The sequence below is a fragment of the Arachis hypogaea genome, chromosome 17 (genome assembly GCF_003086295.3).
Source record: "Arachis hypogaea cultivar Tifrunner chromosome 17, arahy.Tifrunner.gnm2.J5K5, whole genome shotgun sequence".
NCBI lineage: Eukaryota > Viridiplantae > Streptophyta > Magnoliopsida > Fabales > Fabaceae > Arachis > Arachis hypogaea.
In genome coordinates this window covers 3,797,429-3,821,200 of record NC_092052.1, presented here as the reverse complement: position 1 = coordinate 3,821,200, position 23,772 = coordinate 3,797,429, and the positions used below count along the sequence as shown (strand labels likewise).

Sequence of the window (23,772 nt, the reverse complement as noted above, 5' to 3'; positions counted from 1 at the left end):
TGTATGGTTGCATATCCAAAAGAAAAAGCAACACTTGTATAGGTTGCATATCCAAAAGAAAAGACAACACTTGTATAGGTTGCATATCCTAAAGAAAAGACAATACATTAAAGGGTTGCATATTCAAAACTAATAGGCAACACTTTAAAGTATTGCAAATTCAAACTTATAAGCAACACATAAAAGGGTTGAATTTTATTGCAAATAGGCAATATTTTTTAGTAGTGGTCAAAATATGAGAAAAGACAACATTGCAAAAGTGTTGTCTCAAAGACACCTTTGAAGTGTTGTTGTTTTTTAACCAAAGGCAACACTTACCAAATGTTGCTTTCGTTGCTCTCAAAAGCAACACTTTTGAAACCAAAAAGTGTTGCCTTGATCTAAGGCAACGGCTGCATATGCAACGCCGCCCAAAAACGTTGCCTTAGGTCCAAAAGTGTTGCCATAGATCAAAAGCAACCTTTTGTCAGCTTTTAGGCAACACTTTTTAAATGTTGCCTCAACCTGAAAATGTTGTAGTGCAAGCGCCAAAGCCAAAGCCAATTTTCATTATCATTCCAGCCAAATTTCTTCTTCAATAGCCATTCATACCCGCTTTTAGTCGAGTAGGTGAGAGTATTTGACTTTGTCCAAAACCAATCTGTTTTATCTCCTGCCTGCTTGATAGGATCAAAGAGCATCAAATCAAGTTTAACTTCTTCCGGAATCATTGTGCAAAGAATATCCCACCGCCAATGCCCAAGGTGCCAGACATCTTCTAACTTCAAGTGAGAATCAGAAATGTGCACAAAAGGAACCAAAGGAGCTAGCGTTCCACATGGTCGCCAAGCATGATACGAAAAGGATTGAGACATCCTGCCTGTACACCAATCAAAACCATCACGAAGCTTTTCTATTGTCTTATAAATCGCTCTCCAAGTGCTTGAAACATTATTAGAAAATTTGGGTGAAAAGCAAGAACTCCCAGATAAATATTTTGCCAACATAATTCTTACCCAAAGCTTATCTTTATTATGCAATAATTGCCAAACAAGCTTTTCGAGTAAAGCAAAATTTACGTATTGAGTATATCTAATTCCCAAGCCTCCATATTTTCTTGGAGTGACAACTTTGCTCCACTTGACCAAATTTAAGCAATGCTCCCCCACCTTTCCCTTCCACAAGAATTGTCTAAGCACAGAATCAATCTTTTGACAAACCGAAGTGGGAAAAAGAGTCACTTGCATCTGATAAATAGGAAGAGAAGAAGCAACAAATTTAATTAAGCAAAGCCTGCCTGCTCTGTTAAGGAGCCGACCTTTCCTAATAAAAAATAGTTGACACCTATTTAAAATAGTTGACATGGCACAATAAAAAAAATATTAGTAATTTAACAATATATTTTATTTCATACTTTTAAATATTGATGACTAACTAATAAAATAATAAATTCTGATGACATCCTAATATTTTTCATAAAAAATAATTATGTGGCATAAATTTATCTCACAATAATTTAGTATTAATCTTTTTTATATAATAAAAATAGATAAATAATTTTATTTGAACATAATTATTCTAATTAATAAATCTAGCAAAATCATTGCTTGCTTTCGAGGATGATGATAAAAGAGTATATACATCTGAATTGCACTTAGACTTGGGAGATGTTGAGTCGTGTGTTTCAGGGCCAAAGAGGTAAATACATAGCTTACAAAATATTTGTATACTTGATTGGCATGCATGTCTTGGCAACAAAGTTGGATTCAAGGTGGGTAGAGCTTTCATATGACTTTGCTATCTATCACTTCTTTCTTTGGCTACTTGTCATTGATGCTCAAATTCTAATTCCTAATATCCACCACACCCGTATACTAAACCACAGTCTTCTCTTTATTGCCTTCATCTCCAGCAGCAAATCTGTCCACCGAGTTAAACAAGTAAATATCAAAGCTCAATCAATGGATAGGGTGAAACAAGTTTAAAGAGAAGCGCATACTCACATATCGTATTTGCAATGAGGACCAACTCCAAGATAACCCTTGGATTCAATCTTAGCAGAAAAGGTTTGGAGTTGGAGCCTGACTCTGGCATAAGGAACAAGATGAGGAAGATCTGACCCTTCCTCTTGCTCCTTCTCTTGCACGAACTCGTGTTCCGTGAATATATAGATCAAACTTTCTTTGCTACTGTGGTGGCAACAAAAAATATTTGATACCCGCACATCGTCCTCCTCCAAACCATCCACGTGCACTATTGCCACAAGCTTCTTCTCAGACAAGTCATAAATATACCACGTTGGAACGGAGTCTACAATCAGAAGATAATGGCTACATCCCAAACGAACTAATTTTCTAGGACAAAATCCAGGAACTGGCGGAAAATTGCACTCAACTTCTTCCCATCTGTTAGCCTTGACGTCATATGACATGAGCAACTGATGATTATCATCAAAAGAATACAATACAATGAGGGTCTTCTTGCTACTCTTGGTGCTGTCCTCCCACAGAAAGTACGAGCTAGGGAACGAGTGACCTGAGAAGAGAGCACTATCTGGCACTTCCCTTTTTTCCCATAGACCTGATTTTAGGCTATAGATCTCAACCCAATTTGCAATTCCATACTCACCCCCAAACATGCACAATTTGCCATCGTATGGGACTACGAAGGGACTTAATCGGGAGCAGAACATGGTTCCACATAGACTCCAAACCCAAGTAGGATCCTCATACTTAAGGCACCACAGCTTTGAGTAGCGACTATCGTAATAACCCACGTTCGGATGTTCTATAAGACCACCCACATCAGCAGTAAAGTAAAAGCAGCGACCATCAGAACAAATTCCTTGAAAATCTGGTAACACACCGTTGTCGATCAATAGATCATCTCTAAGAGGCCATTGGGCAGGTATATGACATACTTGTTCAAGTTCAACAGTGCCATTTTTCATAAAGTTGTCGTCAGTGATAGTTAACATCCTGTAACTGGTGGTACTAGAGAATCTCACATAAGGCTCGGTTTTCACTTCTACAAGATTTTTCACCAACATATATAAACGCTGTGTCATGGATAGGTTTAGATCAGAAGAACCAACATCCTGGAATTAGGGAAACAATTAAATATTAGATAGAGAGCTCTGCAGTGTGATGATAATAAATAGAAACGCCATAGTTATATAAGGATAAGAGGATGCAGAAACAGACCTCAGGTTCAGATTCCCCGCATATTCCCAAAACAGCACCTTGCAAAACCGCAACAACACTTCCCCACCAGCTGTCAAAATCCGCATTCCATTCAGCAGTGTGCCCCAAACCCCTAATCTCATTGGCGGCCTTAGCCATCAAATTCTTCCCACCTTCAGTAACCTCGCTGCCCACCACAAAGGCACTGAAACTGCAAGCATTCACAACAAACGCTCCAACCTTAAAGGCGTTCGCTTTTTTCTCGATCCAATTGACGAAGCACTCTGCTCCCCAAGGTAGGTCGTGATTGGAAGAGAAATTCCGTGCGGGAGGTAGGTTCCAAACTTCCGAAGTTGAAGCAACGAGGAGGACGAGGTTCTCCTTGGGTAGGGCTTCGGGCTCGTAATTCCGGGCATCTACGAGGTCCAAAACGACGCCTTTCGACTCTAACAAATCGCAGAGGCGCGTCGCTAGGGCTTTTGAAGTTCCGATTTGGGAAACGAATAGCATCTTGCCACATGGATCGCGTTTGGGTTGTTCGGGATTGCGTTTGGGTTGTTGGCGATGGTGTGTTGTGAGGTTCTTTTCGTGCATGAGACGAGACTTGCAGATTAAGAACAAGATCGTGGCAGTGGCCGTGGCGGCGCTAACGGTGGAGAAGAGTGCGGGCGCCGACATGATTGGCATGTTGCTTTCAGTTTTAGGTTTTAGGTCACCAAACACTATCTTCGCCATGCAATGCATGACATTATACAAAGTTTCTTAACAAAATACTCCTTTTTCACGCTGGTTTGTTACTAAATTGCTTTCCCCTTTTCTTTGTTTTTTAAATATTTTTTTTGGTGACTTTGTTTTTTTAATATTTAATTTTACATTACTGATAATATACATTATTTTATTTTTAAATATTTGTGAAAATAATTTTTATTAATATTGAATATATATTGTGGTGCATAATTTTTATCCTCAAAATAATCCCCTTTTCTTTGCCTTAAGCTCTCCAATGAATTTTTAGAGGGTGGTGCATAAATTGTCTTTATTGACTACAAAGGTAATATCTGGTCTGGCTGGTGATTATTGCATACTGAAGGCCTTATGTTGCAATGAATTTATACAGCATTAGCTTCTGAAATGTTTCACCATCATGCATTGAGAGTTTTAAGTTGGATGCCATTGGAGTAGGCATGGCTTTTGCATCATACATTTCCGCTTTTGCAAGCAGCTCCTTGATATATTTGGTCTAGCAAAGGAGTATTTCATTGTCGTTTCTCTTAATAGCTTTGGTACCCAAGAAATAATTCATTTCTCCTAAGTCTTTTAGAGAAAAGATTGAGTTAAGTTGGCTGATTAGTGTGGCAATTTCAGAGTCCGAACTCCCTGTGACTAAGATGTCATCGACATAGACAAGAATATAAGTTGCGGAGGATGCTGTAAATCTTGTGAAGAGAGACGTGTCTGAGATAATGTTATGGAATTCAAAGCTGTCGAGGGTTGTCTTGAGCTTAGTGAACTACACACGAGGCGCCTGCTTCAGCCCATATAGTGACCTCTGAAGTTTGCACACATGATGCAAATGGTTCGGTGAGAGAAAGCCTTCTGGTTGAGTCATATATACTATTTCTTAAAGATCCCCATTTAAAAGGCGTTGTTGAAGTCAAATTGCCTTATTCTCCATCCTTTTGCCAAAGCCAAAGTTAGCATGATTCGCACAGTAGGTAGCCTTACTATGGGACTGAAAACCTAGTCAAAATTCACGCCTTTCTTTTGGTAAAAATCCTTTTCCACTAGCCTAGCTTTGTACTTTTGAATGGTGCCGTTGGGATGTCTCTTTATTCTAAAGATCCATTTGCAACCAATGATAGGGATTGTATTAGGAGTGGGTTTGGAGACTAGCTGCCAAGTGTGGTTCCTCAAAAGAGCTTCATATTCCTCCTCCATTGCTCTTCGCCAATGGGGATAGGTGAGAGCCTCTGCTACTGTCGGCGGTAGGGTCTCCGAGAGGACAATGGCACCCTCTTGCACTACTGCTGCATATGTTTTAGGTTGAAAATGCCAGATTTGCTTCTTGTTTGCATTGGATGCTGGTTCATTGACAAGGTTGTTGGGGCTGACAGTACAGCTTCAATTCTAGGTGATTGATGAGCACCTGCATTAGGAGTGATATTGCTGGGAGATGGATTAGCGACAGTAATAGTATCATCAGCAAGAGCAGAATAATCAGACACAGATATAGGTATTGCAGGTAATGATGCATGTATGTCATTGGCGATATTGAAAGTATCATTTATAGAATGCAATGTATGAGGTGCATTAGGAAGGGTTGGGGATGTGGTGAGAGGAAGAGGTTGAATAGAGGAAAGAGGACTAAGATTGAAAGTGGGATTGGGGATTGGTTATAGGATAGTGTGGTGAGATTAGGATCGAAATAGTTGTGGGTAAGGAAATTCAGATTCATTGAAGTACACATTTCTTGAGATAACTTCTCTTCTATTTGGGAATAAGCACATGTATCCTTTGTGGTCTGTGGCATAACCAATAAATATTGATTTGTCAAATCTGTGATCAAACTTGTGTACATTGTATGGTCTTAGCAAAGGGTAGCAAGTGCAGCCAAAGGGTTTTAAAAAATCATAGTCTGGTTTGGTATTGGTAAGGGCTTCTAATGGGGTTTTGTTGTTGAGAAGTTAGGTGGGCAATCTGTTTATGAGATAGGTGGCAGTCATGGTTGAGTCTTTCCAGAATGTGAAAGGTAGGTTGGCTTGAGCTAGTAAGGTGAGTGATATTTCAGTGATGTGTCTGTGCCTTCTTTCAACAATACCATTCTATTGTTGGGTGTAGGGACAAGTAAGCATGTGTTGAATGTCGTGATCAGTAAGAAATTGGTTGAATGCCAGAGACATGTACTCTCCTCCATTGCTTGTCTGTAATGCTTTAATTTTCAGTCCTGTTTTGAGTTCAATAGCTTCTTTGTACTGTTGGAAGGCTTTAAAGGCATGAGCTTTGGTGTTAAGCAGGTAAGTGGTGGTATGTTTGGTACATGCATCAATGAAACATATATAGTAACAAAAACCTGATCTATTATATACTGGTGCTGGCCCTCAAACATCAGAAAATATTAATTCTAAAGGTGCATAAGTTGTACAGGAATCAGGATATGGCAATTTGTGTATTTTGCTTATGCAGCAAGCATGATAAAATGAAGGTTCAAGGCTTTTTTTATTTATTGCATCAGCCAGCTTCGGCACACATTGTTTTATTACAAGAATAACTACTTTATCAGAGGGGTGGCCTAATTTTCTATGCCACTGTTGAGTTATGTCACTAACTCTTTTACAAGTACTGTTTGCTGCTATAGGATCAGACTCCTTTCTTACAGACTTAAGAAGATCTTTGTTTTCTGATTTTTCTTTTACTTTTCCATATATATAAGACATAAATTTTATTATAAAGGGAAATTTGGGGGGCTGTCAGTAGTTGAGTTTGAGCTGGCCACAGTGTGTGGTGTGACTTCAGCTGAGGTTGGTGAATTTGGCTTTGCAGCTTGTAACCTTGAAGACTTAGGACCTTGGTCAGGCGTACTTGGTTTTTCTTTAGGATCTTAGGTTGTGAATTTTGATTTTTCAAATATATTGGTGATGTTATAGGTTGGTATAGAGGGTGGAAAATGTAAAGGCTTGGTGTCGGTGGCTCTTGGGATAACTTGGATTAGTGAATTTGGCTCTGCAGCAGGTAAGTTTAAAGATTTGGGACCATGATCAGGTGTACTTGGTTTTTCTTTGGAATCATAGGTTGTGAATTTTGGTTTTTCAGATATATTGGTGATGTATTGCAAGTTGGTGTAATGGGTGGGGAATGTAATGGCTTGGTTTCAGTGGCTCTTGGGATAACTTGGATCACTTCAAATCTATATAGTCCTTCCTTAAGTAGACCTTGAAAGAGTATCTTCTTGGACATCTGGCATTTGATATTGCAAAAATAATGCCAGAATTCAAAAAAGACACAGTTGTCTAGTGCAAATTTAGCGATACTGACAAGGTTTTTAGAGATAGTGGGTACATGTAGTAGGTTTCTTAGTGTGAAAGGTCTGTTGGACAAAAATGCATGCATAAATGAACTTCCAATATGCTCAATTTTCATACCATGGCCAGTTTCTCCATACACTTTCTCTATGCCTTCATAGTCTGATCCTGTGGCAAGGTTTCTTTGGTCAAATGTGATGTGGTGTGAGGCTCCTGAGTCTGGATACCAGGTGGTGTTAGAGAGAGCTGATGGCAACGAGAGGAGTGCTTGTGGATTCGCTGTTGTAGGTGACTGCATCTTTGGATCTTCGTAACGTTGCTGATTGCCTTAGGCATTGTGGAATGCCATTGAAGGTGGTTGAACTGTGTTTAAAGGTTGCAGTTGAGGATTCATGAATTCTTGATTAAACTTATGGTAACACTGTACAACTGTATGTCCTATCTTTCCACATATATAGTTGGCACTGAGGTCTGCTACCTTGCCACCATGTAGACCTTCTAGAATCTCTGAAGTAGCCTCTGCCTTGCGTTCCTCGAAATCCACCTCTACTGTAGTGATAATAGCTTCTATCTTGCGCTTTTTGTTGTTCCTCACTGCTTTGAGCTACATTTGCATGAACCAACCCTAAATCTGTCTTTCTGAATCTATCAATTAGCTCTTCTTCTGTGAGTAATTGTGACTCAAATTCGCTTTCTGTCATGTGGTCTATTCTTGTTGTTGTAACTGTAATGAATGCCCGATATTTCTCACTGAGACCTCCTAGTGCTGCTTCTATGTATTCTTCCTTGGTAAGTGGTGCTCCAAGAGCGTTCAACGTGTCTGCTACCTGATTGATTTTTGAGATATATTCAGATGTCGAGGATCTTTGTTTCTTGAACGTCTTCAGCTGTGTTTTCAACTGCTTAATCTTTGATTTGACTCTGTGATACCTGCTCGGAAAGACAACAGGGGCATTCTAAGACAAAAGGACAGAATGGAAATTTTATACTTCTAGAGGACCCCATCACTAGAGCACGTGCAAAGAAGCTCAAGGAGAGCTTTGGGAACCCGGCAGCGCTTATGCATATGGAGTTACATCAAGTTCTAACCAAGGAAGAATGGGCAAGGCCCATTGGGCTAAGTCAGGACAACAAGAAGCCCAATAATGCTTTTCGAATTCAGTGGAAGGCATAATTTATCTTTAAAATTCGAAATTCTAGACTTTTGTTTTAGTTTGTTATCTGGTCAAAAGTTTGTTAGAAGACTTGTTTTAAATATGCTATGCTTAGTAGTAATTTTAGGGATTTTAAATTTAAATCAAATCTGATCTAATCTAATAAGATCAAATCTGATTTAAATTAGTTATCATATCTTTAGGATTTTAAAATTTAAATCAAATATGATCTAATCTAATAAGATCAAATCTGATTTAAATTAGTTATCTTATCTTATCTTTTAGCTAGTTTGTTTGGGGTCTATTTAAACACCTTCTGGTGAGACAATTTATATAACTTTGATGAATAAATTTTAGTTGCTTTTAAGCACGTTTATTGTGTGAGAAGTGAGGTGAGTGATTTGCTTCGTTTGTTGCATGAGGAAGATTGAAGGATCCAACACTAAGGTGATCTACGTGGTGGTTTCTTTCAGTTTTCATCCCTCTGATCTAGGTTGTCAAGGACAAGTTCTTTGAAGGTCTAGTAGGGAATCCTTTCCGGTGACCTAGGTTGCTAAGAACAGGTATCTTAGAGGTCTAGTAGAAAAAACCTTTATTTGTCTTTTATGTTTCCGCTGTATCTCCTATGCCAATAAATTCTTCTTCTTGATGTCATTCTTTTCTTGTCCCCTTCCATTAAGATTTTATTACTTTGAATGTATTAAACCCCTAAACCCCAATTAAATCCTTCTCACTCTGGCTTCAAAGTATTCATCTAACACATACCAGATCTGATATGCATGATCATATTCAATTACTCGATTTATAAAATTCTGCTCCATTGATGCAATTAACCAAGCTACCAGGCATTGATCTCGCACCTCCCAGTCTATGTATTGCTGTGCTTCAGTTCCATTACATCTATCTAATTCTGAGTTGAATTGCGCTGGAACCTTTCTTGGATCAAGATGATGTTGAAGCTTGTTTACCTTGATGCACGCTAGTGCCTGTTTCTTCCATGCTTTGTAGTTGTTTTCATTAAGTTTAATCGTTGAGAAAGCTGTGAAGAGATTCTGGCTAAGGAAGCTCGTTGGAGCTTGTGAGATTTGTGTAGAGTTATTCATGGATCCAAGAAAGCTCTGATACCATGTGAAGGTATCAGCCTCTTTGAGAAGAAGAAGAAGAAGAAGAAGAAGAAGAAGTTAGTATAGGGACTAATATATATATACATAGGATTTAACGGAAAGACTAATTGACTTCTAACAACTTTGCTGATTTGGCTCTAACTGACTTCTAACAATTTTGCTGATTTGGCTCAGTAGTTCTAACTAACTACACGTATTTTCTGCAAGTGTAGGGTCATTGTTACTAACAAGAATTTATTATTTTTAGTCTCATTAATTCAATTCTTTTAATTTAGTTTTTTTAATTTAGTAATTTAACAACATATTTTATTCCATACTTTTAAACATGGATAACAAACTAAAGGCCAAAATTAAGAAATTCTGATGACATCCTAATATTTTTTATTAAAAAAATTATATGGCATAAATTTATCTCACAATAATTTAGTATTAACTTTTTTTATATAATAAAAATAGATAAATAATTTTATTTGAATATAATTATTATGGTATTTTATATTAAATAAGATATAAACTCTAATTAATAAATCTAGCAAAATCATTGCTTGCTTTCCAGGATGATGATAAAAGAGTATATACATCTGAATTGCACTTAGACTTGGGAGATGTTGAGTCGTGTGTTTCAGGGCCAAAGAGGTAAATACATAGCTTACAAAATATTTGTATAGTTGTAGAAAGGCAGAATGGCATGCATGTCTTGGCAACAAAGTTGGATTCAAGGTGGCTACAGCTTTCATATGACTTTGCTATCCATCACTTCTTTCTTTGGCTACTTTGTCATTCATGCTCAAATTCTAATTCCTAATATACACCACACCCGTATACTAAACTACACTCTTCTCTTTATTGCCTTCATCTCCAGCAGCAAATCTGTCCACCGAGTTAAACAAGTAAATATCAAAGCTCAATCAATGGATAGGGTGAAACAAGTTTAAAGAGAAGCACATACTCACATATGGTATTTGTAATGAGGACCAACTCTAAGATAACCCTTGGATTCAATGTTGGCAGAAAAAGTTTGGAGTTGGAGCCTGACTCTGGCATAAGAAACAAACTGAAGAAGTTCTTCCTCTTCCTCGTGTTCCGTGAATATATAAATCAAACTTTCTTTGCTACTGTATTGGCAACAAAAAATATTTGATACCCGCACATCATCCTCCTCCAAACCATCCACGTGCACTATTGCCACAAGCTTCTTCTCAGACAAGTCATAAATATACCACATTGGAGCGAAGTCCACAATCAGAAGATAATGGCTACATCCCAAACGAACTAATTTTCTAGGACTAAATTCAGGAACTGGCGGAAAATTGCACTCAATGTTGCGACTTTGAGGCGCGATTACTGTAACACTCCATGGAAAATAGTAGTTTCTATTGCTGGAATTTTTCTGCTTATTCTCACTGTTATTCAAACAGTATTTTCTATCCTCTAAGAAAAACACTAGTACTAGATTAATGTTTGTGTTGTATAATGTGGATTGGATGATTATATGTTCAATTCCCAATATGGTGTGGTAGTTTTGATATCTTTGTATTTTGTAAGAATTGAAGTGTTTATTATGAACATGCGGCCACTTTGTTATGTAATTATTGAAGACCACTGCATATGGCATATTCCTTTTCTGTAATTCTGTATCAAGTTTGAATGTGATATTTTTTTTATTGTTGCTTTCTAGTTTCTATACATTATTTACACATCTTTATTCTGAAATTATTATTCAAACATTATGTTCTATCTTAAAAAAAGTGAGTTTTTTTTTCATTTCAATTGTAAGATTCCACAGGTCAACAGTTCTTGCTCTTAGAGCTGACCCCAATATTGAAATGGCAAGTGGTAATCCTTCACAATGTGCTTTCTCTTGATTCAAAGTCAAACTGCATAAAAGAACCGCCTTCAGTTCCATCAACTTGAACTGTGTTCTTTACATGTTCTTGTACTTGCTCAACTTTTGTCTCCAGTTTCCTCCTAAGATGTTCTGGTTTCCTCGTCAGAACATGTCCCTGATGACCCATTAGAAAGCTCACACACACAGATATGGCAGCAAGTGCAAAAGGTGATGATGTATTACTCCAAATTTTCTCCCTTTATCTGTAGGTTTAAACAACTGTTTTTTATTATATATAACAACAACAAATCATTTGATTCAGATAGCTGACTACACCTAGATATATTCATATATATATGCTACTGGTCTTAAGAAAAAGTTTTGCAAGGTATATATGAATTCGTTGAAAGATGAAACCATACCTCAATTTGCTTTCCCAAGTTACTCAGAAGTCTTCAAGAGAATATGGCAAAGCAGGGTGAGAATATGGCAATACTGATTGATTGATAAAGAACAAAGTTACAAGAGATTCATCTCAAGTACTTGAAAAATGAAATCATAATCTGGTTATTAAAGACCCTGACAAAGTCAATTTAGACTATAAATTTTAGTCCGTAAATTTTTTAAAAATTTAGATGTCAGAAATATATTTAGTTGTCCGCAAGTATTTTTAATTTTTCGTGTGGGAGTACGTACTCCTCATCTAGCACCCGATGCTCTGCTAGGGTTTCACTGCGCCGTCTCCATGGTTACACATTTCTTTGTCTTTTTTTCGTCAAACTCTTTTCCATCTTCTTCTACTTTCTTTTCTTAATTTTTTTTCCACTTAGCTCCCTAATTTTCGTTTTCTCTCCCAATTCATTCCTCTTTTAATTCATTCCGTTTTCTAATTTACTCATTCCATATATCTTATGTCTCTTTGGAATCATTGAATACCAATTCTGATTTTCTCTACACCATGAGTAACAAATCAGAGACTCAGAACCCTCGTATAATTGCTATGACGGTGGAGGGTGCCAGCCTTCAAGTGGCACCCAAAGAAATATGAAACTGCTCTCGTGAAATTGTCGGGGTTTGGGGAGACCCCTGACAATCCACAATCTTAAAGGGATTTGCAAATCCTACTCCCCCGAGGTTGGTTTTATCTGTGAAACAAAAAATCAACCTCGACAAGTTGAAGGAAAACTAAGATCTTGTGGTTTCAAGGAATGGTTTATTGTAGATCCGGATGGATTATCAGGGGGTTTGGCAATGGCATGGAGGGATGGTTGCACTGTTCAGATTTTACAGCATGGTAGATTTTTCATTGCGGCATCAGTTCTAACAGCTGGTTCTAATGATCCCTATGGTGTTCTAGGTGTTTATCTCAGTTCAAATGATCAACATAGAATGGCTCAATTTGCTGAATTAACTTCAGTCACCCAACAGTTCGATGGTAAGATTGTATTAATGGGGGATTTTAATGCCATTTCTAATCAATTGGAGAAAGAAGGTGGGGGTGCTAAATCTCCTTCTTCTATTAAAACCTTTAATAGTTTTATTGATGATAATTCCCTGATTGATATTGGTATGGTCGGAAGACCATTCACTTGGTCAAATAGACGGAGAGGTGATGAGTTGATACAGGAAAGACTGGACCGATTCCTGATAGGAGTTGATTGGCAGCAACTCTATCCCAATGCAACGGTTCTTAGACTGTCAGAATCAGGCTCGGATCATGCCCCTCTTCTCCTAGACTCTAATCCGAGAACTGAGAGATCTAAACGCCGATTCAAATTCCAAGAAAGATGGTGTTCCAATGATGAAACAAGGCAGATTGTTAGAGAGGTTTGGCATGAACAGATTGATGGTTCAGCCATGTATATCCTAGCTTAAAAAATAAAACGTTGTCGGCATAAGATTGTCAGATGGCAGCAAGAACACATATCTAATTCGAAGGTGGAGATTGATTTACTACAGTCGGAATTAGAGGAACTTCGTTTAGCAGGAATTCATGGAGGCGACACCATTTCAGAAATAGAGGACAAACTTGAAAAAGCATTACAAAATGAGGAATCTTATTGGAAAGATAAGTCTAGAGTCAAATGGCTCAAATCTGGTGATCAGAATACAGCTTTCTTCCATCAGAAATTTAGAAACCGAACCCGAAGAAATAGAATTTGGCAACTAACTGGCAGTGATGGTGAAATGGCTACTTCAAATGCTGGTATTGCTTCTGTGGCTGAATCTTATTTCAAGGACATCTTTTTCTCCACTTGTCATGAGAACCTTGAACCTCTATTTATTGATTTTGAACCTAAGGTTACAGCTCACATGAACCGTAGGCTTCAAAGACCAGTGACTATGGAGGAAGTGAAACGCACAACATTTAGCATTCATCCTCAAAGTGCTCCAGGAGATGATGGTATGACAGCAAAATTTTTTCAAAGCTTCTGGAACATACTTAGTGGTGATGTGTTTCGAGCAGTTAAGTGCTTCTTTTCTGGGGGCAGAATCTTGAAGGGTTTTAACCACACTCAGATCTGTCTTATTCCCAAGATTTCTAATGCTAAAGATATGACTCAGGTAAGACCAATAAGTCTATCTTCAGTCTTTTACAAGATTATCTCCAAAGTATTTGTACATAGGCTTCAGGGTATGATGAATAGACTAATTAGCCCTACGCAAAGTGCTTTTATTAAAGGCAGATTAATCTCTGATAATATCCTAATTGCTCACGAGTGTATGCATTACTTGAAGAACAAAAAAGGGGTCTCGAAAATGAAATGGCGCTAAAATTAGATATGAGTAAGGCATATGATAGGGTGGAATGACACTTTCTTTGGTTTATATTGGAGAAGTTTGGTTTTGACTCCCGATGGATCATGTGGATTCGAGAATTAGTGACAACTGTTTCTTATTCTGTTATTGTGGAAGGACAACCTTATGGTTTCTTCAAACCAAATAGAGGTATTTGACAAGGAGATCCTCTATCCCCCTATCTTTTTCTTTTTTGTGCAGAAAGTCTCTCCTTCTTTCTACACAAGGCAGAACAAAATAGACTAATTCAGGATCTTCAGATACATAGGTGATGTCCCAAGGTCAACCACCTCCTGTTTGCTGATGATTCCATTTTATTCTGTAAGGCTAATCCTGAAGCATGTTCAAATATCCTGCATTTATTGAATTCTTATGAAAGCATCAGTGGCCAGAGGGTAAATCTTAATAAATCTGCTGTATTCTTTAGCCACAACACTCCATCCACTACTCGTACACTACTGGCTAACTCTATGAATATTAATCATATTGGAGCTCAGGATAAATACCTTGGTTTGCCTTCTACAGTCTCTAAATCGAAAAAGGCTTCTTTTAGTATGATCAAAGAAATGGTTCAGAAAAGAATCCAAGGGTGGAAGCGCAATCTTCTTTCGTCAGGTGGTAGACACGTATTGCTTAAGGCAGTGGGAGAAGCTATTCCTATTTATACATTGTCTTGCTTCAAGTTGCCTGATGGTTTAATTTCGGAAATTCACTCTCTACTTTCTCAGTTCTGGTGAGGACAAAAAGGTTCTGAAAGGAGGATGGCTTGGATTAGCTGGGACACTATGACTCGCCCACGAAAAGAAGGAGGCCTTGGATTTAAAGATCTCAGAATCCAAAATTTGGCGCTTTTAGGCAAACAGTTTTGGCAACTTGTAACACAGCCTACTTCCTTATTATCCAAAATCTTAAGAGGTAAATACTTTAGCAATGGTAATGCTATAATGGCAGAAATTGGAGTCTTACCTTCTTGGGGATGGAGGAGCATACTGGAAGGCCGAAAGATTGTTGAAAAAGGTCTTAATTGGGCTGTGGGTACTTGTGAGAATATCCAAACCTTTGAGGATCCTTGGCTGCCTCCTCCGTATCCTTTAATGATTTCTGACATGCCAAATAGACAAGCTATTTCTGAGTTAGTTCCAAGAGTTAAAGATCTAATTACTGAAGATAGAAATTGGAATCAGAATCTCATTCAAGAATTATTTCCCCAAGACGTTGCAAACAGGATTTTGTCAGTTAAAATTCAGTAGAGTAGGGACAAATTGCAATGGGATTTGAACAAATCCAAGCAATATGATACAGTTTCAGGTTACAGAATTGGCTATTTATTTTACCATCCGCCTCTGGAGCTTTGCCCTAATTATATGCAGCAGAAAAAGCCGTGGATTGATCTATGGAAGTTGAACTTGCCTCACAAAATTAAGCTATTTATCTGGAAAGCTCTCCATGGCCGACTTCTGGTGCTTGCTCAGATTCATCACCGCATCCCATCTATATCACCAATATGCCCTTACTGTCATGAAGCAACGGAAACAGTCACTCATTGTTTAATCGATTGCTCTAGAATTAAAGACGTATGGTCTCAGAGTTATCTTCGTGACTGTCTTCCCCCTCAGAGTTCTAACGACTTTTGGACATGGTGGACTGCATCAACAGAGATACTTAACCCGTTGAAGAATGCTGACCGTAATCCTCAATTGTTTGCCATCATTTGCTGGAACTGCTGGAAAGCTCGCAACCAGTTGATTTTTGAAGGTTCTACTTCTATGACGTCTGCCATTCTAGCAAGCTCTGTCAAGTTGTTTCTTGAAATCCAAAGAACTCCCAGTTTAGGTCGTCATCTCCATAAGGCAAGCTCTTAGTTGCATTCAATTTGATTTATCATTATTTCTTCTTTAAGATTTTTCTTCGTTTTTCGACCACGCACCGTTGGATGAATACTTTCAGTGTATGTAGTGTTTTTGAAAAATTCCCACCTTTTATTATGTTGTTCTGCTTTTGGACATCTTTGTATTTCATTTTTTAATTATTAATGAAATATAACCTATTATCTTTGGAAAAAAAAAGTATTTTTAATTTTTTAACTTTTATTTTTAATATTTTTTTATAAAATTCTAAATAAATGAAATGTAGATAAAAAAAAAAGCACAGCCAACCAAAAATATCTTAAAAATTTGCAAATCTCATCGCTAATTAAGAGAAACAGAATATCGTTTATATATGTTGTAATTTTGATCTTGTACAATTAAAAGTTGTTGAAGAAATTCTTGACAATTCATATAAGAAATTATGAAATGGATGAAGTGATACTGTAATAATAATGAGTATTGTTGATTATATACATAAATAGATCATAATAATATGCAATTTGAATATTTATAACTGAAAATTATTGTTATTATTTTAATATAGATGTTAATTATATTTAACCATTACTTCATAATTAAAATATTTAATGATTCGTAGTAAATTCAATTAATTAAGGTTATTAATTAATAAAATAATTTTTATAAAAAATAAAATTATAATACAAGAGATTTTTTTAATGAATGTCATCTATTTAAAATGAGTGACCTGATCTAATGGTAAAAATTTTTTTTTAGTAATTGTCACCTATTCAAAATAGTTGACATGACACAATAAAAAAAAGGTTAGGAATTATCCGAATTTATTATTTTTGGTCCCATCAATTTAATTTTTTTAGTTTAGTTCCTTTAATTTAATAATTTAACAACATATTTTATCCTAAATTTTTAAATATTGATAACTAATTGATGGCTAAAAATAATAAATTCTGATGACATCTTAATATTTTTTATAAAAAATAATTATATGGCATAAATTTATCAAAAATGCTATTTATACTCTAATATCATCCACTAAAATTAGCCACCAATATATTTGTAAATAAATACATGTGTGATTTAATTTATTTTCAATGTATATTTGTATTTCAACATATATTTTATACTAATAGCTGATTTTAGCGACTAATTTTAGTATACATGTAACATTACTCTAAATTTATCTCACAATAATATAGTATTAACTTTTTTCATATAATAAAAATATATAAATAATTTTATTTGAACATAATTATTATGGTATTTTTATATTAAATAAGATATAAACTCTAATTAATAAATCTAGCAAAATCATTGCTTGCTTTCCAGGAAGGTGATAAAAGAGTATATACATCTGAATTGCACTTAGACTTGGAAGATGTTGAGTCGTGTGTTTCAGGGCCAAAGAGGTAAATACATAGCTTACAAAATATTTGTATACTTGTTTGGCATTCATGTCTTGGCAACAAAGTTGGATTCAAGGTGGCTACAGCTTTCATATCACTTTGCTATCCATCACTTCTTTCTTTGGCTACTTTGTCATTCATGCTCCAATTCTAATTCCTAATATACACCACACCCGTATACTAAACTACACTCTTCTCTTTATTGCCTTCATCTCCAGCAGCAAATCTGTCCACCGAGTTAAACAAGTAAATATCAAAGCTCAATCAATGGATAGGGTGAAACAAGTTTAAAGAGAAGCGCATACTCACATACGGTATATGTAATAAGGACCAAGTCTAAGATAACCCTTGGATTCAATCTTGGCAGAAAAGGTTTGGAGTTGGAGCCTAACTCTGGCATAAGGAACAAACTGAGGAAATTCTTCCTCTTCCTCGTGTTCCGTGAATATATAGATCAAACTTTCTTTGCTACTGTGGTCGCAACAAAAAATATTTGATACCCGCACACGGTCCTCCTCCAAACCATCCACGGGAACTTTTGCCACAACCTGCTTCTCAGACAAGTCATAAATATACCACGTTGGAGCGAAGTCTACAATCAGAAGATAATGGCTACATCCCAAACGAACTAATTTTCTAGGACAATATTTAGGAACTGGCGGAAAATTGCACTCAACTTCTTCCCATCTGTTAGCTTTGACGTCATATGAGATGAGCAACTGATGATTATCATCAAAAGAATACAATACAATGAGGGTCTTCTTGCTGTCCTCCCACAGAAAGTACGAGCTAGCCAACGGGTGATCTGAGAAGAGATCACTACAGGGCACTTCCCTTTTTTTCCCATAGACCTGATTTTAGGCTATAGATCTCAACCCAATTTGCAATTTGATAGTCACCCCAAAACATGCACAATTTGCCATCGTATGGGACTACTAAGGGACTTAATCGGGAGCAGAACATGGTTCCACATAGACTCCAAACCCAAGTAGGATCCTCATACTTAAGGCACCACAGCTTTGAGTAGTAACAATCGTAATAACCCACGTTCGGATGTGTTATAAGACCATCCCATACATCACCAGTAAAGAAAAAGCAGCGACCAACGGAACAAAATCCTTGAAAATTTGGTAACACATCGTTGTCGATCAATAGATCATCTCTAAGAGGCCATTGGGCAGGTAAATGACATACTTGTTCAAGTTCAACAGTGCCATTCTTCATAAAGTTGTCGTCAGTGATAGTTAACATCCTGTACCTGGTGGTACTAGAGAACCTCACATAAGGGTCGGTTTGCTTTGTTACATAATCCTTATTTATCACCAACATATATAAACGATGTGTCATGGATAGGTTTAGATCAGAAGAACCAACATCCTGGAATTAGGGAAACAATTAACTATTAAATAGAGAGCTCTGCAGTGTGATGATAATAAATAGAAACGCCATAGTTATATAAGGATAAGAGGATGCAGAAACGGACCTCAGGTTCAGATTCCCCGCATATGCCATCAGCAGCATCTCCCAAAACAGCACCTTGCAAAACCGCAACAACACTTCCCCACCAGCTGTCAAAATCCGCATTCGATTCAGCAGTGTGCCCCAAACCCCTAATCTCATTGGCGGCCTTAGCCATCAAATTCTTGCCACCTTCATTAACCTCTCTGCCCACCACAAAGGCACTGAAACTGCAAGCATTCACAACAAACGCTCTAACCTTAAAGGCGTTCGCTTTTTCCTCGATCCAATCGACGAAGAACCTTGCTCCCCAAGGTAGGTCGTGACTGGGGAAGAAATTCCGTGCGGGAGGTAGGTTCCAAACTTCCGAAGTTGAAGCAACGAGGACGACGAGGTTCTCCTTGGGTAGGGCTTTGGGCTCTTAATTCCGGGCATCTACGAGCTCCAAAACGATGCCTTTCGACTCTAACAAATCGCAGAGGCGCGTCGCTAGGGCTTTTGAAGTTCCGATTTGGGAAACGAATAGCATCTTGCCGTGTGGATCGCGTTTGGGTTGTTCGGGATTGCGTTTGGGTTGTTGGCGATGGTGTGTTGTGAGGTTCTTTTCGTGCATGAGACGAGACTTGCAGATTAACAACAAGGTTGTGACAATGGCCGTGGCGGCGCTAACGGTGGACAAGAGTGCGGGCGCCGACATGATTGGCATGTTGCTTTCTGTTGTAGCTTTTAGGTCACCAAACACTGTCTTCGCCATGCAATGCATGAAATTATACAAGGTTTCTTAACAAAATATACTCCTTTTTCATGGTAATGCTTTCCCCTTTTCTTTGTTTTTTAATATTTAGTTTTACATTACTGATAATATAAATTATTTTATATGTTTATTTTACATTTAATAATTGTGAAAATAATTATTTTTATTAATATTGAATAATTATCAATAGATTAAGACTCGCGCGTGATGTATGAAGAACTAAATTAATTATATTATATAGTGTACATTTAAAATGCTAATACTACTTAGAGATATATTAGATAATATGTAAATTAATGTTAAACTTAAGAGTTAATTTGTAAAAAATATTTTAAAATATAATTTGATTAGGTAATCAACATAGAATCTGCTAATTATTTTTTAAGGCATCTATTTTGTAGGTGTTTTTTTCGAGTGTGTCTGTGTCTTTTATAGTTATAAAAGTTTTTTTTTGTATTAGAAGTGTTTGTTAATGGAGGTCTATTAGGTGATATGACGACGACACAAGTACCACAATGATAACAACACCTTAAGAGGGGATGGATATCACAATGACCTTGCGGGTGGTTACTCAACACAATCTTTGTTATTTAAATTTTTTATTAATGTTATTTTTTGAAATTTAAATTTATTAAAATAATTTAAAATTATTAATTATTAATTGAGTTATCAAAGCCAATGAGTTATAGCTCAAATGGCATAATCTCCCTATATTCAATTAAGAGGTTGTGATTTTAAATCTCCTATCTTTGAAAAAAAAATTTGAGTTATCAAAAGTTAACAAATTGATTCTTGGTATCCAATACTTTTCCTTTAAAATATATTCATTTAATTTAAAAATTTATATATAATTTAATAATAATATTATTCAACAAAATGGATATACAAAGAAAAAATATACCATTTTCATATAGATAATAATTATGCTTAATCGTTATTTGTAATTTAATTGAATAATAATATGAATTAAATTTAATTGATTAAAAAGTTTAAAATTTTGTCTAGTAGCATATAACTATTAATTTAAATTTTATAATGGTTACTGATAGATGATAATTTAAAATTTAATAATTATAAAAAATTATACATAAATTAGATTATAAGTAATAAAAATATTCAATTGAAGTTTATTCATCTGATTTTATATCATTATTTTTTTTAAATAGTTATTTTTTTTATTTTTTTTTAGATTATATTTAAATACTATGGTATAGTGATAAAACTATTAGATAAAATACAAATATGAATATTATTAAAGTTTTGATAATAAACAATGATATTTAATTTTTTAATTTTATTTTTCATAAATCATGATAATATGTATTTTTAATAATATTGTTACAACTAAATGATATTAAAAAAATATAAATTGTTAAAAGAAAAAAGAAGTGATATATAGACGACAAACACATTATATAACTTATGAATATAATTACACAAAGAAATAAAAAAAACTAATGAATACAGTCACACAATTACCTTATACATACGTTTACTAAATTAAAAAAATAAAATAAATAAAAACTATAGTTATCAACCAAATTCTAGTTGTGCAAAAAATTAGCAATAATTGAGAGGGAGAGGGAGAAAGAGAAAGAAGTATGAGATTATGTGAAAGGAGATAAAAAAATTTTGTGAATTGAATGTTGATTTATATAGTAAATATAAGAATGAGTGCTGAGTATGAAAGGAGAAGAGAAGAAATTAGTTTTTAATTAAATTTATACTTATTAAAAGGGATAAGTATGATTTTGGTCCCTAACGTAGAGGCGAAAAATCGATTTCGTCCCCAGCCTTTTTTTCGCTATAAAATGGTCCCTAATATTTCAGTTTGTTTTAAAATTGTCCTTTTTACCAATTTTATTTTTTTATTACCGAACTATTCCTCATTAAAAAATTATAAAAAAAATAAATATAAAATAAATAAAAAAGAAAGGAAAGAAAGAAAGGGATATAGAGAATCGGGGGAGAAAAAGAAGGGGAGTGGAGCGTGAGAAAGGAGGGGTTGGGGGTGGGGGGAACTGCCGCACCGTCATACCGCCGCACCGCCGCTCTGCCGCCTGTGATCCACCACTGCTCCTCCTCCTCGCCCTCACCGTTGTGGAATATCTATAATTTAATTTTTTGTGATTTGACTTGAATTTGGAATATTGTTGTTGCTGAATTTGTTGATTATTTTTTAAAGTGCATGTTGCTTGAATTTCTTTAAAAGAAGATGAAGAAGCAGAACAAGAATAAAAGAGGAAGAATTTTAGTTTTGAATTTTGTTGATGGTTCTGAGTTTTGATTGTTCTGAATTTTTGATTTCTGATTTTCTGAGGTGGGAATGGTGGTGGGTTCTGTTTTGAGTTTTGTTGTTCTTCTTCTTCTTCTGATGATGATGATGACCATGATGATAATGGTGGTGGTGGTGATGGGTTCTTGTTCAGCTTGGACTTCTGATTGATTTTGGTTGATTTTGGGAAAAGTTCTGATGATGATGATGACCATGATGATATTGGTGGTGGTGGTGGTGGTGGTGGGTTCTGGTTGGGCGTAGACTTCTGTTTTGGTGGTAGTGGTGGTGATGGTGGTTGATTTTGGTTGATTTTGGGGCGAAGGGGGAAGGGTATTTTCGTCCGAATGACGATTTTAAAACAAATTGAAATCTTGGGGACCATTTTGGAGCAAAAAAAAGGCTAGAGACAAAATTGATTTTCAACATCTACGTTAGGGACCAAAATCATACTACTTATTTAAAAAAAATTAACGTTAACATTGAAAACAATAGTGTAACGGTGTAACCTACATAAAAATAAAGGATAACAGAATATAAAAAATTAAAGTTAAAAAAACCTATAATATTATATAAAGATAGGTTATTATGAGAAGATAAAAATACAATAAAAATTCTATAGTATAACATAAAAATAGAAATTGTTATTTATGACGATTAAAGTCACCGTTATAATTAGTGTTGTAATATCTTATTACAAAAAAAATTAAAAATATAAATTTAGATGTACATATATTTATATTGTTCTTTATTTATAACCATTAAAATGACAGTTGTAATTAGCATTATAATATTTGATTATATAATATATAATTATGTTATTTTTAATTATATTTAAAAATTTGTTTAGTTACATTTTAAAATTAATGTTACAATTGATTATCCTAACTTTAGTGGAAGTTTAAAAGAATTTATACGTTAGTGTAAATTAGTTAATTAATTAATTACTTTGAAAAAATTAAGTGATCTTAGTAATAAAATTAGTGTTAGAGTTTTGGTAATTAATCTTAGTAATTAATTAATTTAATGTTGGTAAAATTAATAATAAATAATTAATGTTAGTAATTTTTTTATGTAATGTTATAGAGATACTAGAGAGTAATGTAGATACTTGTAAAAATTTCTAGGTATATATATAATTATTTAGTTATGTTAAGTCATTAATTATTGACATTGTAAATACATAGGTTTAGATATTAAAAATATTTTTTAATTATTTAATAATAATGAATGTTGGTATATATATAATGAATATATTTATTATAATCAAGGTTTTATAGATATGTTTGTTTGATGTGATATTTGGCTATATTTTGTATGCTAATTTGGAAGTCAATTAATCAATTGAAGACATAAATGTTAGCTTGTTATGTGAAACCATGAATTTGGATATTTTAAATTTTAAATTTTTATTTTAGAGAATAAAATATAATCTCTCATTTTTAAATAGTTTCTTTCTCATATATTTTTTTTATCTCACCTATATAATAAGAATTTATGTAACATCCTTACTATCAGAAGTCATGTTTTCAGCTGCGCTACTCTGATAGCAAGAAATATTACGACTATATTACATACTAAATATTAAAATAGGAGCCTGTGACTCGACACTGTATCACTTATTTCTTTGAAAACCGGAAATAAACACTTTATCTTAAGAAAAATACAAACAGGCATAGATTCATATACAAGACTCCTTACATAATAACTCATAATATGATATACATATAAAACATACAATTCCTATCCCTCTTACAAACTTGTAATAAAAAAGACGAGGGAAGAAAATAATCTAATTAATACAATAACTTATAAACCAAACGCAGTATAACTCTTCCTAATGCTTCTTCATCCGGTTCCTGAAAAGATAAAGCTGTAGGGGGTGAGAACCTAACCACACGTTCTCACCACGGAGTTTCAAAGTTGTCATAAGAAGATATTTCAATAAGA

General features: G+C 35.2%; 1 protein-coding gene across 3 annotated transcripts; it reads right to left on the bottom strand.

Moving 5' to 3' along the window:
- Positions 1–14: 14 nt before the first annotated feature.
- LOC112762451 (uncharacterized) lies at positions 15–3,957 on the bottom strand. Of its 3 annotated transcripts, none has more exons than XR_011875510.1 (4): positions 3,183–3,928; positions 1,983–3,076; positions 1,695–1,899; positions 15–1,226 (listed from the first exon to the last, which is right to left on the bottom strand). XR_011875510.1 is itself a non-coding variant. In XM_025808285.3 (3 exons), the coding sequence occupies exons 1-3, from the start codon at positions 3,903–3,905 to the stop codon at positions 1,854–1,856; spliced, it is 1,863 nt and encodes a 620-aa protein (XP_025664070.1). In that variant the 5' UTR covers positions 3,906–3,957; the 3' UTR covers positions 1,549–1,853. The 3 variants fall into 3 exon arrangements, 1 of the variants encoding a protein (XP_025664070.1); XR_011875509.1 differs by having other exon boundaries at positions 992–1,226; positions 1,621–1,899; XM_025808285.3 differs by lacking the exon at positions 15–1,226 and having other exon boundaries at positions 1,549–1,899; positions 3,183–3,957.
- Between the last annotated feature and the right edge of the window lie 19,815 nt (positions 3,958–23,772).

Coding starts and splice junctions, on each gene's coding strand:
- LOC112762451 (XM_025808285.3), bottom strand. CDS start 3,905: ATGCATTGCATGGCGAAGATAGTGTTTGGTGACCTAAAACCTAAAACT. Junction 3,077..3,182: donor GCGGGGAATCTGAACCTGAG/GTCTGTTTCTGC, acceptor CCCTAATTCCAG/GATGTTGGTTCTTCTGATCT. Junction 1,900..1,982: donor CCTCATTGCAAATACGATAT/GTGAGTATGCGC, acceptor CTCGGTGGACAG/ATTTGCTGCTGGAGATGAAG.